This window comes from Pelmatolapia mariae, linkage group LG16_19 (assembly GCF_036321145.2).
Source record: "Pelmatolapia mariae isolate MD_Pm_ZW linkage group LG16_19, Pm_UMD_F_2, whole genome shotgun sequence".
Classification (NCBI taxonomy): Eukaryota; Metazoa; Chordata; class Actinopteri; order Cichliformes; family Cichlidae; genus Pelmatolapia; species Pelmatolapia mariae.
In genome coordinates, this window is record NC_086241.1 from 57,785,915 (window position 1) to 57,801,917 (window position 16,003).

Genomic DNA, 16,003 nt, shown 5'->3' on the forward strand with positions numbered 1-16,003 from the left:
TGTTTATATTGCAAATGCAGGCGTTTTAATTAAATTAATTATAATCCTATAATATTTAGATGGGTCAGAGCCCCGGTGTACACGCAAGTATGAGACCACTCACGAGCATTATTCGTGATTTTCAGGGGTTTGGGAATCTAGAAGCAACACACTATACAATACCTCTTCAATAAATTAATAAAATAAAATCAGATACTGAGACCCCCCCCCCCACAAATCTATGGTGTAATTGCCATGCACCGTGAACTCAGACGTCACTTGGTAGAAGTCAATGTGAAAACACAGCAGTGGGGCAAGTCAGATTAGACATTAGTCAAACAGCTTTGTGGTACAAGGTCCATGTGATGTGGTGTTGTACAAGTGTGTAAATAGGTCAGCTAAAGACAAATTTGGAGATTATCCCATTTGTCCAAAGTTAGTTTATAATGGTTTAAAGTCATGCATTATGCTTTATCTGTAGAATGCATGCATATCTGCATAATATCTGCGTGAGCTGATATTTTCTTCCTCCAGCACTGTTTTTTTTTTTTTCTTTTTTTGTCTCTGTGTTACTTTTAAGCAAATTGATGCATTTAGGATGCCAAACTGCACTCTGAAGAAACTAGTTAAGAAATACCACCTGCTTTGTGTATTTTCAAAGAACATAAGGTTACAGAGAAAACAGCAAAGGGTAAACTCTGGATGAGTTTGTGAAGTAAACAGTCAGATACGAACACAATGTTTTTAACTATGTACAGACATCCTCCTTTGCAAACATTAGTCTAGTTAAACACACAGCCAGTAAGACCTTCAAGGTAAGTAAATGTTCATCTACAGCTACAACATTGAGATTGTTTGCTATAAATTCAAAATAATAGAGCATGTGGCCTTATTGCACCATGGAAAAAGTGCAAAAGATATTCTTTTTTGATGAGAAATGAAGGCATGTAGAAATTTAGCAGTGAGCCCTATAATAGAATTTCATTTTGTATGAGAGTAGTTATGGAACAACAAGAGCTCCAGACAAGCTATAAAAATCTGGGATTTATAGCATACACTTGGCAGGAAAATACCATTACCACTTTGACCTCCTTGGATAAGAAAAAGCAGAGCATGATAATATATACTTGGAAGGCTGTGTACAACCGGCACAGAAGGTAAGTTTATGGACAAAATGAATGAGAGAAGAAGTTCTGTGCTCTCCAAGGGACGCTTTGGCTAGAACACGATTCTTGTCACCATTGCTTAAACCTTCTGATTCATGATTAAACTTTACAGTACTTAGTAGCAGGAGTGTTTTATAAGGGAAAGCCAGCGGAACATTTGTTCCAGGAAAAGAAAATAGGACAAGTGTTAATAGCATTTAAAATGTTTCTACCTTTTACTTAGACACATAATTAATAAAAATGGAAGCACAAGAATGGCAACATCTGGATTCTCTTAAAAATGATATCGAACCCTAAACATAGATGAGATATTTGCAGGGGAAGAAGCTGTTATGCTGCAATAGGCCTAGGCTGATGGGGGATTCCTCACAATCACTCACTGTGTTTATACAATACTTTGCATTTTATAATTAGTTATTATTCGTCTCTGGCTCTCTTGCACTGCATGTTTTTTGTCCCATCTTCCCCTCACCCCCAACCAGTCATGCCAGATGGCCGCCCATCCCTGAGCCCAACTCTCCAGAGATTTCTTCCTGTTAAAAGGGAGTTTTTCCTTCCCACTCTTGCCAATTGCTTGCTCCTAGAGGGTTGTCTGGCTGTTGGGGTTTTCTCTTTGCTATTGCAGGGTCTTTATCTTACAATATAAAACACCTAGAGGCAACTGATGTTGTGATTTGATGCTATTTAAATAAAACAGAATTGAAAATTGAATTTAAAAAAAATGTACTTAGTTACAATACTTTCTACCACTCTGAAGTATTAAATAGTCTACATTACAAAATTTATACAAAACTGGAGCTAATAAAAAGGCAGCAGAGGAATTTATCATTTATTTTAATAACCACACACAGACATACAAGCTACATCTTTTAAACAATTGCAACATATGTCAATACAGTAACCAGACGTACTCTACTACACAAAGGAAACTACATTTTCCCCACACAAATGTGACATTTGTGGTAAACATTTCCTAATGTTATGGAGAAATAAATAGCTGTTATGAACATAAGCAAGACAGTGGTTTATCCAAAACAGTTCAAGTCATTATAATATTTTGGTAGCTCTTTAAAAAAAAAGAAAGAAAGTGTTCTCTCCTTTTGTTTGCCTGATGATCATTTAAAAATAATGTAATTTTAAATATACTGTATGTTTAGTGTAATTAGGGAAGACAATTTTGTCTTATTCTGAAAGAACAAAGCAAGAAAACACTATCAATTCACTGTTTCCAGTAACTCAAGAATCAAATATTTTTCCAACTTTAAACTTTTTAGACTATTTTTCAGCTAAATCTGAATCTGTCCATTTGCTAGAGAGACATCTGTGAGGGGCATCAACTGAATTTTCTGACATTTGCAGGACAAAATATTTCATTAATTAGTTAATTGAGAAATTAGTCATCATTTCAATCTATCATATTAATTGCTATTTGCCGCCCTACATTAGTCCAATATTATATTATGGATAATTAAGAGATTAAAATCTATGAATCTGTCCTAAAATACGCAACATTAGCTCCTTTCTAAACGAGCAGCAGCTCTTCATCATATTCAGACTCTTGCTTCATTGTCATTTACTTTTGATCGCTGATGATGAATAATTCTAGTGACACACAGGCAGACAAATTATGACTTCTGCAAGTGGGAACATCGAGTATCATCAAGTCCTCAGATCATTACAGTATTTCAGGAATGGTTCTGATGTCCAATTTCAACACTGAATTCCCAAGTGAACTAGCACCTATGAAATGCAAAGTTGAAAGACCTGTGTTGAAATAAATAGTCTAAAAGACTGATCCTGACATTTCTAATTCTAACTCTTAATAAGAACAACAACAATAATAAAAACTTTAATAAAAGTACCTCTTCTGTAAGAATGAAAACTCAGGACATGCAACCCAGTGCACTCCAGATGAATGCAAAGTAATAGTAACTGCTGTCATCAAACCTCCCTCTACTAACAGTCTTTCTCAGTTTTTTTTATTTTCGCAATTCACAGTAGCGTGGGGCCCTTGGTGGTGTAGTTCATGGTTGGGAAGTGCCTGCTGTCTGCATCCCAGTGGCTGAGGGGCTGGTGAGAGGCAGACGGGAGGCTGGGGTTCCAGTGGTTAATGTAGCTGGCCATGAGCAGAGTCAGCTCCAGTATCTGACATGAGAGTGAAAACAGATTTTAACAGCCTAAAGTCAATGATATGAATGAGTTTTATGTAATTCTAGTGAGCTGGAAGCCCAGAAAATGTAAGAAAGCCAACTGAATATGTTTACCTTGATTAGGTAAATGCAATCTGACCACATGTTAAAGCTCCAGAAAAATATCTGAAGTTGTTTAAACAAGTGAAAATGGATATGTTTGAGTACTTTTTCAGAACTTGACCTGCACTCACTTTCTTGCTGTGCCAGGTGTATTCTGATAGATCAGATTCAAAGCATTCATTATTCTATTCTAACCCACTTTGACTCTTACAGTCAGGCCTCTTCACATTGGTAACACCCTAAGAAACTTCTGTGATTTATGCACATGTATGTATGCTGTTGTTCTTCTCCCCACTTTTACCTGTAGACACATGTACGAGTTTGTTGTTTGTATGGTTTTGTTGTTGACTTCTTCTCTGTAAAACACTTTTGCATTAAGTAACATTAGAAAAAAATAGATATATCATTACAATGATGAAAGCAGGAAGTATACCTTAGGTTTAGGCATTGCAAAGACCAGCTTCTCCACGCTCTTCTTCCCGGCTCCAGCCTCCCTCTGTTGGCTGGTGACCACCATGAAATCATCACGACAACCACCAAAGGTAATCACAGACTGGTAGGAGTATGTGACCAGAGTGTGCTGAAAAAAAAAGGAGCATTGCCAGTGTGAAATCTGCAGTGAAGTGGATATAAACAGAATTCATGTTCAGATTTTATTGCTGAAACCATTATATAGTATGGAATTCACTTAGGAAATCATTTTGGTTTCTCCTTCTTTTTGAGGAGTAAATTGAGTGTGAAGATATGTGACATAATTTCCAGCAACTTATTCTGATTTTCACTTTGTTTTCTCCCATTTCTTTCTGAAGGCACATGAGCAATGCTGCACGCCAGACCAAGAATGAAATGGATCAACATGAGCTGCAGAAAATTACAGAGCTCACGTTAGCATAGTTTACATGTTGGAACTGCTGTGTGTCAGGGTCAAGTATGTCAATTCAGAGGCTGGCCATTTTATTTTCCTTGGGATTTCTGGTGTTCGAAAGACCACAGAACAAAAATCATTCCAGACCAGTGGGTCAAGAAAGCTTTGCAGCTGTGTCCTATCCAGCTGCTGCAGCAGTTAAAAGCTATCTCTAGATTTAACAGCTATAAAGTCAAGCCGGAAATTCAATAAAAGAATGGACTTTCTAAATTCTAAATTGTTCTGGCAGCAGATTTTATTCTGACAACACATGACAGGATGGTCTGCTCAGCTTGAAACTCACCATTGTGTAGTCCAGCACACACAATCCATCCTCATTGACTGCCAGCCACACCTGGCTCTGCTCAATAGGAGAGGGGGGTACAGGCTGTGGACAGGGGAAACAAAGAAGGGTCGTTTTACAGATGTTATACAGCTTCGTCTCAAACAGGTTTGGGCTTGAAAGCTTAGTTCAAGGTTTTGTTATGGTTCAGTCAAAATGATCTAAGTATGCTTTTTGGTTTTGATGAAGAATCACATCAAGATCGACATTTAAAGATTGATTAGACAAACAGGAGGCGATAAAGTTTCACATAGAACAACATCAGTCACAAAACAACACAAGAGACGTATTCAACTTTTTTTTTGTTACCTTGGCACTGAAGAGCTTGGCTCCAAACAAAGGCCATTTCCGAGCCACAGTTAGGTATATTCTTACACACTCGGATGCACTGCACCCACGCAGCATTGACCACTTAGTGGCGAGACGCTCGGTAAGGTCTCTAAGAGGATAAAAGGAACAGTGGTGGGTTAAAATATGGCAGGATAACAAAGCTTTATAAAGACACGAGTTCTCAGATCAGGTTCTAGATTAAGAAATTGTGGAATGGCACATTTATTCGTTTTTTTTTTTTTTCTTTACTTGAGCTGCTCTGAGCTGCAGTCCTGTTTGTAGCGTTTGGGGTAGAAGCGTTCTAAGGCTTGAAGGAGAATTATTTGAGATTTAGGCTGAGAAGAGCCAGAGGGAGAGGAGGCACCTGGTCTGTCCAAATCACCATGTTCAACCTGGAGGACAAAAGAAAACAGATAGTTAGAAGACAAAGAGGCTTTCGAAAACACACAAAATCATACATTTCAGCACTGTAGATAAAAGAATAGCATTTTTTCCTTCCAAAAAAGTCTGTTTTTCTTGATAAAATTGTTACAGACCTGGACCAAGAGAGCAGCCACTTCAAGAGCCAGCTCTTTGTTTACAGGAAAATGGCCTTGCTGAACTTCATCATTCACCTGGTATGCCAGCAGGAGGCGCTCTCGCTCCATTTCTCCCTTTACCTGAGATCTGAAATACAGCCTGCATACGTGAAGAGCATATTGTTATTAAGGCCGTTTTCTTGGGAGAAACTGAAAATTGAGATATAACATCAGCATATTTCACTTTGCAGTCTATAACATTAAAAAAAAAAACATTTTCTTTTAATATATCTCTATGACTATAGAGTAAAAGTACAATGTTGCTGATGTGTTAAGCCCTGTTTGGGTGCTACAAAATTGAGATATGAACACAGAAGTCATACCTGTTCTTGTATGTTAGCCGGACAATCCGTGTCCCTTCATTTTTCCCAGGATGCAGCTCCTTTAGAGCCTGTTCCCATTTGGAAATAACATCACAGATCTGGGAAAAGCAAAAGTTAGTCTCAAGTCATACAAGCACACATTTTTTCACTCATGTGAGCTGGTGATCTAGAGACTCTGATTTGTACACAAACTCTTATATACAGTGCATTGCATGAGCCAGACAGACCTATACTTTTGTGGAATGGTGGATTCTTTTAACAACAATAATTAAAAAATCTAGAGGCACTACTTTAAATATGACTGGGTAGAATTAAAACACAGAGAAAGGCTGTCATATACTAGATCACATCATAATTTGTCAAAAAATGTTTGGACAGTGTAAATTTGCCAAAAAATAATCCCACTACTCACTACTGATCCTCTAACTTATTAGAAAATTTGAGACAGATGATCTACCTTCAAACCACAGAGCCAAAAATCATCAGTGATTTCTGTACAGCAGCTTTCTCCCATCTACTAATGCTCAGTGACCCACAGCCCTACCTTGGCAGATGGCTGCAGGCAGTGCTCCAGGTCTTTGCCAGATGGATCATCAGTGAAGAGGGTGAATCCAGTCAGCTGTGGTTTCCTCATGCTAATCCTCTGGTTCAGCGTGTTGAGGAACTCCTCCACTGTAGTTGACCCATCGAATCCCACTACCTATAGTAGAAATCAAAGAACACAGCTGGCACTGAGTTTCAGATTCTGCAGTGGTTGCAGGAGTTTGTAGTTCCACTGGCAGTCAAAAAAAACTGCAACAGCAGATTAGAAATTGTAACAGAAATAAGAAGGAGGTTCATTTTCCAAAAAGGAGATATACAAAATATAGTTGGGGAGGTATAGATACGAACTAAAATATATACAACTAAAGGAAAGCCTAGAGGAAATTTGTGCATGAAGAATGTATTATTTGCTTCTCGAAACAGGGGTATAGTCATTACAACACTTGTGCTAGCTACCTGGTAAGCTATGCGTTACCTGGTAGGTGTTGTTCATGAAATGAACTGGGATACTGAAAGGTAGTGAATGGTGGTAGGGGTTCCGCAGCAGGATGGAAACTATTTCCATACGTGAAGGTTTGGCCTCCCGCTCTCCATTCTGCAGAGTTCGCTCCAAAGATCTCTGACAATACACTGCATATTTCCCCACCTCACTCCTGTAATGTGGTGGGAATAAAGGAAAAGATAATTAGAAGAGGTTTTTATCTACTGGGAGTTTTTCTGCTATATTTTAAGGTGTGGATTAAGTTAGCTCACCTTGGGTTAGCATTGCGTTGCAGATACTGTCTCAGGTACCACAGAAAATGTTGCTGAGGGAGGAACAGAGCCACACACAAAGACAACAGCTGCCAGCACTGCAGGGAGAGATAGAAAAAGAAGACATATTTTAACTAACGCGTTTTATCTTAAAATATAATTTAAAAAAATACATTTTTTAAAATATATTTTAAGTACATAAAAAAAGTACATTTAAAAATTAATGTCTGAGCGCTTTAAACATGGCTCCTGGCTCTTTAGTGTGTAGTGGGTTGACCTGTGTGAGAGAGTAGTTGTGTGGCGTCCGACAGTTGGTCTGTTTGATGAGCTGACAGTAAATTTCATTCTGCAGCTCCGGGTGGTTCAGGCACACTTGCAAAGCATTCTGGGCCAGCGAGGTGTGGTAATCAATAGATGGAGACTCAACCAGCACATTGATGAAAAGCTGACAGGACTGCAAAATGTCAAAGAAACAAAGTGTTTGCGGCTCTTATTTAATGGCACTGAGCTACCAACAGGTGGAGACAAACACAAACCCAGAAACCTGAACACAAAGGTAAGGGACACATATTGAAAGCAACTTAAAACAGTTAAATTAATACAGGATTGGGTGATCATAACACTCGGGTGAGATGAAAACAACAAAAAATATCCCAGCATGAGGTCAAGAAGAGCTCCAGTGTAAGGGGGGAAAAAAGGGTGAACGTCATTACTTTGTTCTCATTCAGTGTGACAGCTGAAGACAAAGACGCCATTTAACAGGTTTAATCAGTCTTGTCAGTCTCATTAATGCTTCAAAGACATGAAGTAGAGCATAGACTTGAAAAGCATGCAACGTCCTTTCATTCGGTTTCATTGTGTGTGTTTGGGACAATTTTTAAGGCTGGATGGTCAGAGAGAGCCGATCTATTCAGCCATCAATCCTAATGTAGTTGGTGGGGCTGTGAAGCATAAATTGGAAGGAAGGGGCTTCTGGTTGACAAGAGAGGAAAAGAATCTGCCATCTCCCTACAAGGTCCTTGTTCTGCTCTGATCCCATTTCTTCTTCCCCATCGTGTAGTTTCCATATCCATTGCTGTCACTCTGTGAAGGCCTTGACCTCCCATGTCTCCTCTTAAAAGAGGGCTACCTTCACGCTGGCTCTAAACCACAGGAACAGTTAGCTTCAATGAAAGCAGATAATCAAGGCCATTATCTCTCTTCAACACTTTTGATGAGCTGGGCCCCTCGGTCCTCAGCCTTTGATCTGGTTTAGTGGCAGGAGGGGTGGGGGGGGGGAAGACGGCTGCAGAGCTCATCCAAGAGTACAAGGGGTTAAAGAGGGGGACAAACTGGAGTGGGATGGATGATGTCTTGAACAGATCCTCACAGTGAGAGGGAGATAGAGAAGTGGAAAGGGATTCCGAGAAAGGGATAAAAGGGAAAAGCATAATCAAAAGTAAGTGGGATGGAACAAAAGAAAGAAGGGTGAGAGGTGGGCACACTGACCTTGAAAAGCTTGAGAGCCTCTGTCTGGAGAGCTTCAGAGGGCAGCGTGGTGAGAGGCGAGCGGAGACCCTCCTTACAGAAGCTCAAGGCCTCACTCTTCCACAACACAGACTCTGGGAAAAGACGGTGAAAGACACACATATATAAAAAGGCACAAATATAACACGAGTAAAAACAGACAAACAAAGACTGAGTTTCAAACCTTTAATGACTCAACAGCTGACAAAAATTCATATACGGTGCTACAGTCTCAAACAGTGTCTGCAATGTAGATCAAAATAACATGCAGCATGCTACTGTGTGCATTTATACCCACTTATAGATATTCTAAGCCAGGGGTGTCAAACATAAGGCCTAGGGGCCAGAATTGGCCCAGCAAAGACACCAAACTGGCCCACTGGGCACGCTGGAAAACATGAACTGCAATTTTGCAAGTTTTATAGCTTATCATAATGAAAAAGTCCTGCATCATGGCTATTCATACTATATCAAAGTAATCAACCAATAAACATTGTTCCTGGTTTTATCTACTATAGAAGTGTCTGAAAAATGAACTTTTTTGTCAACGAACAAAAAAATTCTGCTGTATAATTACAAGACAATTTGGCCAATGAGTTACCAGAGCTATTTTTGTAATTTTACACATTACCAAAATTTACACATTTTACATTTTTTTTATAATTTAAGTCCAAAGCCAGCCAGGTGATGGAATCAAACTCAAGTCATTCTTACTCTGAGGCAAAAGTGCTAATTGATGAAATCTAATAAATGAAATGACTTCACCTGATTTGCAGCCTATATAACCTGGCTTCCTTTCAAGACGGCTCTCTCTATTCCTTGAAGGCTGCTGCCTTTGAGGCACCCAACTTGATTTTCATTTACTTTGGTTTGATTGAGTTATAGTTCTCCCATTTTTATTCACCTTTTGTCAGATTATGATAATAAATTTGCTTAATGAAAATTGTTATTGTGTTGCTCTCTCTTCTTTTGATGTACTTGAGCCATAACAAGTGGTGGCTTGTCCAGGATAGCGTACAAACTTTTGTAACAAAGTAACCGCTGTTTTGGGTTACTAAAACACTATCTTACGAGCTAATGATAGTGACTATGCGATTATAACACCTTCGTGTTTTCCTGTTAATTCTCTGCTGTCAATAATTAAAATCAAATAACAACATCAGAAAAAAACATCAGAAAGGTTTGGATATGATTGAACTATTTTTGTTGTGAAATATGGATTTCTTACCAGGGTCTCCGTCTGCATCAAGCAGTTTACCAATGAGCTGCTCATACTCTGTGCCTACTTTGAAGGCTGCATTGCTACCAGCTGCTACAGTCAGGTGATACAACCATGTATCCTATGTAAAATAAAACATACTAATTAATATGAAAACAGAATTTTATTTCTTTTTTTGAATGAAAAACAAGTCATTAACATATTTACTGTTGGACTACCTTCTCCTGTTTGGTGCCAATGAGCAGATATGTAGGACTCTGGTCTCTCGGTTGGACCACTAAGGTGTAGTGGGAGGAGAGAAAACCTCGAGAGCCTGCCTCATAGTCCTCGTCTGAATCGCAGGAGCGATCTACTTCCTGAACTGATGCCTCCCGCATTTGCAGCTGACCCAGAGGAAGCTGAAAAAGAGAAAGGCAAATCAGCATCAGCTAGGGAGCACTAAAGTAAGTCTTATCAATGTCAGGAGTAGAGAGATGTTTGTTTAATAGACCTTGTCCTCCTGGTTGCGATAGTAGTAGAAAACTTTTCCAACCAAAGAACACCACACTAGTTTTGAGTGGCCGTGTTTGACCTGAAAGCACAAGACAAAAAAATAAGCAAAGTTTCAGGACGAATCCAAAGTTACCAGGAAGTTACTCACTACAATGAATATATGATATTAGAAAGCTTGTGAATTTTTGAAACTCTAGACATAGACTGAAATATGATCATTAGGAAATTTCTGCTTCTGTCCATCTGTTGGGAAGCCAGTGTGAAAATCACTTAGGAAGTAAAGTGCAAACTAATTCCTGCCAAAAGAAAACAGTCCATCCACATACACGACTCCCCTGCTGCATTCATTCAGTGTCATACTAAACAGTGATGCAGCTGGAGATGATAATCACATGTCATTTTCCCGAGAAGGGCTTCTTTCAAAGCGTTTCTTGTATCTGAATGGAGCAATGATGTCACTGGAGGATGCCTTCCAGACGAAGCCAGCTGTGCTTCCCTCAGAAGGGGGGTTATCGAGGTTAACTAAGCTCTGAGAGGCAGAACATCCCCTCCCTTATCTGTTATCATGTCACAACAGATCAAAGCCAACTCACAGGAAGGGAGTATGGTGTTGGTGAGAGGACAAGAGCTCCATCATCTTAGCTTGGGGTTGTCAGTCATCTGCCAGTAAGTCATCACACACACACGCACTCGTCAGATGTTTAAGTGTTTTAATTTTAGCAAAACAAGCAGGCCTCAGTTAAGAAAAGGCAGGGGGAGACTAGAGGAAGGTGGAGGGAAAGAGGAAAGAAGCTCTGCAGTGTTCCAACAGCTCTAATCTTGTGGTGTTGTCCCAACATGAAGGAGTTCTTTTAAGAATCTGCTTTAAGAGTGCTCTATTCGATTCTCACTTAAAGAGTGCCCACTGTATTATGGACTATAAGGACAAAAAGCTTCTAAAAGCCTATAAAAAATATATATTTTTGAGTGTTATACAACTACCCCAACAAGCAGAACTTCAATATCATATCGAAATACTTTGCTTCCTTTTCTGAGAGATCCGGATGACGAGATTGTTAAAGTTGTGATAGTCAGTGTGATCTTGGATATAACTTTTAGCACTGGACAAATCTGAATGCACTCTCACCAGAGGCCCACATATGACCACTGTGCAGTCTCTTATCCATCTTTATATTTTGTTTGGTTCACTAGAGATTGCCTGAAACACCAATAACATGATGCCATTTGATCTCACCCATTCAGTTTCTATGTAAGAATCAGTCACTTAATTCATTTTTTTAATTAAAAAATGTTTAAATAATGACTTCTGACCTTCGTAAGCCAACCTCTCACAGAGGGCTTTGCAGTCGTCTCCATGGTAAGCGGGCTACTGGCCTGGACTTTGAGTATATTCTGCAGAACCCTGATCCACTCCTCCAGGATGTTGGGTGAATCCGCGGTCAGATAGAAGGTCTTCTTCTCTGTAATCAGCTGATTAGATGAAAAGGAGAAATATGGGAAAAATGCTAAGCCAAGCCAACTGAGACAGCAGCATCATGTCAGAAGAGATCAGAATCAGCTTCTGCAGAGCCATGAAAACATTCCAGTCCGATCCTATACCTGATGTCATCTCAGGCCGCTTCTGTGGTATGCAGCAGTAAAGCTCTGTTGTTATTTAGTGCTATATTAAGCACGCTGAGTGTGTGAATGAGCATCCTAGTGCAAAGTCTGTCTTTTTTTTCCCTTACAGTTTTAAAACTGTGGATTCTAACCAATAATTTAAATGCTTTGAGTAGTAGTGCCAATTTTGGGTATCCTATGTTTGGGATCTCTTACAGAAAAGCAGTGTGTTTGCACTCACTTGAAATGTCTGCGCTCCTTCTCCACGTACTATGCAGCAGGAAGAGTTTAGCTCAATCTGACCCTGAGGTTTCCTGATCACGTCACTCTGAAAACACATGCATGAAAACATCACAACTTCTGTCCAAGATTATACAGAAATACAACCAAAAAAACCAAACAAACCCAAAAAACAAAGACAGCAGTGACCACGAATGAACATTTTTGTTAAATTTAGATTTAAAAGTTGTAAATATCGCATGCCTTTACTGCAGCCATCCTGTACTTTAACACACCAATCTTAGAAATATTTCTACAATGTTTTCCATGCAGGCTGAAAAACCTTAGAAGGAAGCAGACAGGCATGCTCGAAGCGAGACACACTCACAGGAGATTTGTAGTACAGGATCTCTCCATTCCTCAGGATGAACCAGCGGCGCTTCCAGGCTTTCACCTGACTGCCCATCTTGAGCAGATATCCAGACTTCTCCAGCATCTCCTACAGACATAAACAGCACAGGTAAAGTTATACTCAGTAACTGTGACTGATTAATCGCTGGTATACTAGTGATTATCTTGATTAAAGAGTTTAAAGTGGAGGTGCCTCTACTCACAGGCCCAGTGCTCTCACAAGAGTAGGATGAGGTCCGCTGGACTTTATGCTCTGGTTCAGAGTAGTCACTGTCTAGGGAGTAGGCATCAGGAGGAATGGCATAATCACTCTCTGAACTGATGGAGGACATGGACACACCTGGGGTACCAGAGAATCATGGGGAAAACAGAAGAAGACACAGAGGCAAGGTAACTTGAGGAGTGTTGGTAAAGGCCGACATTGCAATTAAATATTCATATTTTACAGAGAACAAAAGATTCAAGACTATTGCACTGTTGCAATGCAGTTTTTTGCAACCCAGTATCATTCTAGTCAGTGGAAAACCAAATTTCTATTAATTTTCTAGCTTTTGTGTCAAAGTGTTCAAAGGTAGATTCATTTTTTCTTTCAAAGTACTTTAAAAAAAATCTGAAATACATGAAAATGTATTATATTATTTTTTTTCTGTGCTGTCTGCACTGTAATCCATAACAATCACCTCTCTTGACAGCTCTCGGGCTGCCAGGGACGCTTCCCTTCCTATCAGGGCTCAGAATGGAGGTCCGCACGCTGGCCAGAGAGCTGCTATCGTCCTCTGACCCAGAGTCGTCATCTGGCAGAGGCACACTGCTGATCTGAGTGGCTTTCTATAACACACAAAATAAAATAACACAGATGAAAGGTGGTGTTGTGCAACACATAGTGTGTTAGGCTGTATATTAGCATCCAAACCGGACAAAGTTAAGCAAATTTGAAAATGCAAAGAAAATTTCACTCACCCCTTTCAGTGTGGTGTATACTGGTACGCTGATATTCTTATAGATCAGCTGGGTGAACGGGCCTGCTGCTGGATACTGGGGTAAGTTGGATCCTGCAGCGTACACAAGGACAAGGAACATTTTTAACAAGGTCTATGCTTATTTTAGGGTTATATGCCCCATAGACATGTTTGGAGTAGTGGTCTATGTAGCACTGATTTCTAGCTCTGTTCCAGTTATTAACTACGTTAGAGATATGGCCAATGTGATGTCATCCAGTCAACAAAGTCGGTATGAGGATTTTAGCCACTGCTGCCTTTTTATTTCGAACTGAATGCAACAAACAAAGTCAAACCCAAGGGACACTACACCCATGGGTTAGCCATAACCTAAAACATACCCTGGTTTACCATCCTTTTTTACTCCAAACGGCCATAATTTACAAAATGGTAAATGGGCTGATTCTTATATAGCGCTTCTCTAATCTAAGCCCTTTATACAACTTGCCTTGTTCACATAAGCACTTATTTTTATGCTCTTTCCATGCAAGTCCTTTCTATCTAACGTTCACATGCATTCATACTCTGATGGATGTATCAGAGAGCAACTTGGGGTTAGTATCTTGCCCAACGATATTTGTCTTGCAGACTGGAGCAAACAGGGATTGAACCCCTAACCTTCTGATTAGTAGGTGACCTGCTCTACCTCCTGTCATATTGTATTCAATTAGACACACTAGTAACTGAAACAATAAACTCAGATTCAGAAGGCTGAGTGGTTGTTTTCCCGTAAGCTTCTACACAGTCTGATCTGAGGAGCTGCCTCCCTCTGGCTATTAGAGTTTTAAGGTACTTTTCAGATGATAAACAGCCTATGGTTCAAAACAAAAAGTTCAAATCCACCGGCACTTTTAGGAAGAGGTCTTTGAGTGAGAGAGAGAGCGGGGAAAACAGTGCATGTAACCAACTGCAGACCTGCTGCCCACCATGGGTTAAAGTGGGTTGGAATGATACAGAAAGGCATCCTGGCACCTTCAGTTAATGAGTAATTAATTGGTGGTTTAAGTTAGTTTAATACAAAGTGCGGTGCAGTGCAAGTTCATTATTCATCTGCAAATTGCTGGTCATTTTAGCTGATGCCACAGAGACATTTAAATCGCTACATGATTCCGCCGCACACATTTATGACACGTGAACGTTTTCCATGCAGCTATCTGCTAGCTAAGGGTACAGTGTCTGTATTTTCCAGGAAGATGAAACATTAGTTGTGTGATAGCTTTACTGTCTGAAATAAAGAAAGATATATATAAAAAAAGAGAAAACACAAGAGGAAGATATTCTTTAAAAAGGTAAGAACTAATCAGCAAGTAACATTATGTAATCTGGAAATTTAAAGCTTATATCCAAGCAGCCATAATGGCTTATGTCACATGCGTGTATGGGTTGTAAAATATAGTTGAGCAGGAAACAACCTCAGAACCAGCAGGAGCACAGGTCAGCCAATCACAGCCTGTGTACAAAGAAAATCTACCGGAGCTCACAACAGAAATGATTATGTTATTTATTTCTAAGTGACAAGGTTTCTGTCACAAACAGAAACATTTTGCACGCACACACACACATATACATATATACATATATATATATATATATATATATATATATATATATATATATATATATATATATATATATTAGGGGTGCAACGATACTCGTATCGATATTGAACCGTTCGATACAGTGCTTTCGGTTCGGTACGCATGTGTATCGAACAATACAAAATTTTTAATTTATTTTATCAACTTTTCTTCTGACGATGCTGTCTGTGTTGAGAGCTCAGTGGATCTGCGTTCGACTACTCCGCCTAGGCTGCACTGTCGAGCGCAGATCCACTGAGCGCAGCACAAGCTAGCAAGACAGAAGCTAATCGTTGCAACATGGCAAATTGAACCTCCCCCACCCTCATTCAGATCTTGCGTTTGGAACTATCTTGGTTTTCATGTGAAGTATGAGCCTGAAGGTAAGCGCGTCATGGACAAAAGTAAAACAGTATGTCGGATGTGCCACGCAATGCTCAATTACATGGGTGGGAACTACTGCGTTAGCGCAGTTTGCTCGTTAACGTGTTGCCCCCACGCACGGGGCGATCCGCGGTAGCTCGTTAATGGAGATTTGCCGTGTTGTGGCGTTAACGTCATTTCAGATTAACGCTGACGGTACTAGTGGGAACACAACGAATATGACTGCACATTTACTCCGACATCATCCTAGTGCAAAGACAAGTGGAAGCAGACAAAAACAACAAGCACGCATGCTACAGACTTTACCCAAGTCATTTAGACAGCTGTTAGCACATGATTCTCCTTATGGGGACCTGATATGTTTAATATGCTGCTGAGAATATACCCCAGAAGAATCGTATAGTATAGCTTTTATTTTGGAAAGAAC

The 16,003-nt window shown here is 39.8% G+C and overlaps 1 protein-coding gene across 1 annotated transcript in view; it reads right to left on the bottom strand.

Annotated features, from left to right (window-relative positions):
- Positions 1-1,862: 1,862 nt before the first annotated feature.
- Positions 1,863-16,003, bottom strand: part of plekhh1 (pleckstrin homology domain containing, family H (with MyTH4 domain) member 1) — a 35,365-nt gene continuing 21,224 nt past the window's right edge. Inside the window, exons 10-30 of the mRNA XM_063499466.1 lie at positions 13,578-13,669; positions 13,298-13,445; positions 12,821-12,957; positions 12,595-12,705; positions 12,229-12,315; positions 11,700-11,858; positions 10,387-10,467; positions 10,115-10,294; positions 9,906-10,017; positions 8,660-8,772; positions 7,449-7,625; positions 7,172-7,269; positions 6,894-7,071; positions 6,420-6,575; positions 5,876-5,973; positions 5,511-5,652; positions 5,224-5,366; positions 4,954-5,083; positions 4,606-4,689; positions 3,831-3,977; positions 1,863-3,290 (exon numbers count right to left, since the gene is read on the bottom strand). Coding sequence (XP_063355536.1) covers positions 3,138-3,290; positions 3,831-3,977; positions 4,606-4,689; positions 4,954-5,083; positions 5,224-5,366; positions 5,511-5,652; positions 5,876-5,973; positions 6,420-6,575; positions 6,894-7,071; positions 7,172-7,269; positions 7,449-7,625; positions 8,660-8,772; positions 9,906-10,017; positions 10,115-10,294; positions 10,387-10,467; positions 11,700-11,858; positions 12,229-12,315; positions 12,595-12,705; positions 12,821-12,957; positions 13,298-13,445; positions 13,578-13,669 — 2,726 coding nt within the window. The 3' untranslated portion in view covers positions 1,863-3,137. The remainder of the gene's footprint in view (positions 3,291-3,830; positions 3,978-4,605; positions 4,690-4,953; positions 5,084-5,223; positions 5,367-5,510; positions 5,653-5,875; positions 5,974-6,419; positions 6,576-6,893; positions 7,072-7,171; positions 7,270-7,448; positions 7,626-8,659; positions 8,773-9,905; positions 10,018-10,114; positions 10,295-10,386; positions 10,468-11,699; positions 11,859-12,228; positions 12,316-12,594; positions 12,706-12,820; positions 12,958-13,297; positions 13,446-13,577; positions 13,670-16,003) is intronic.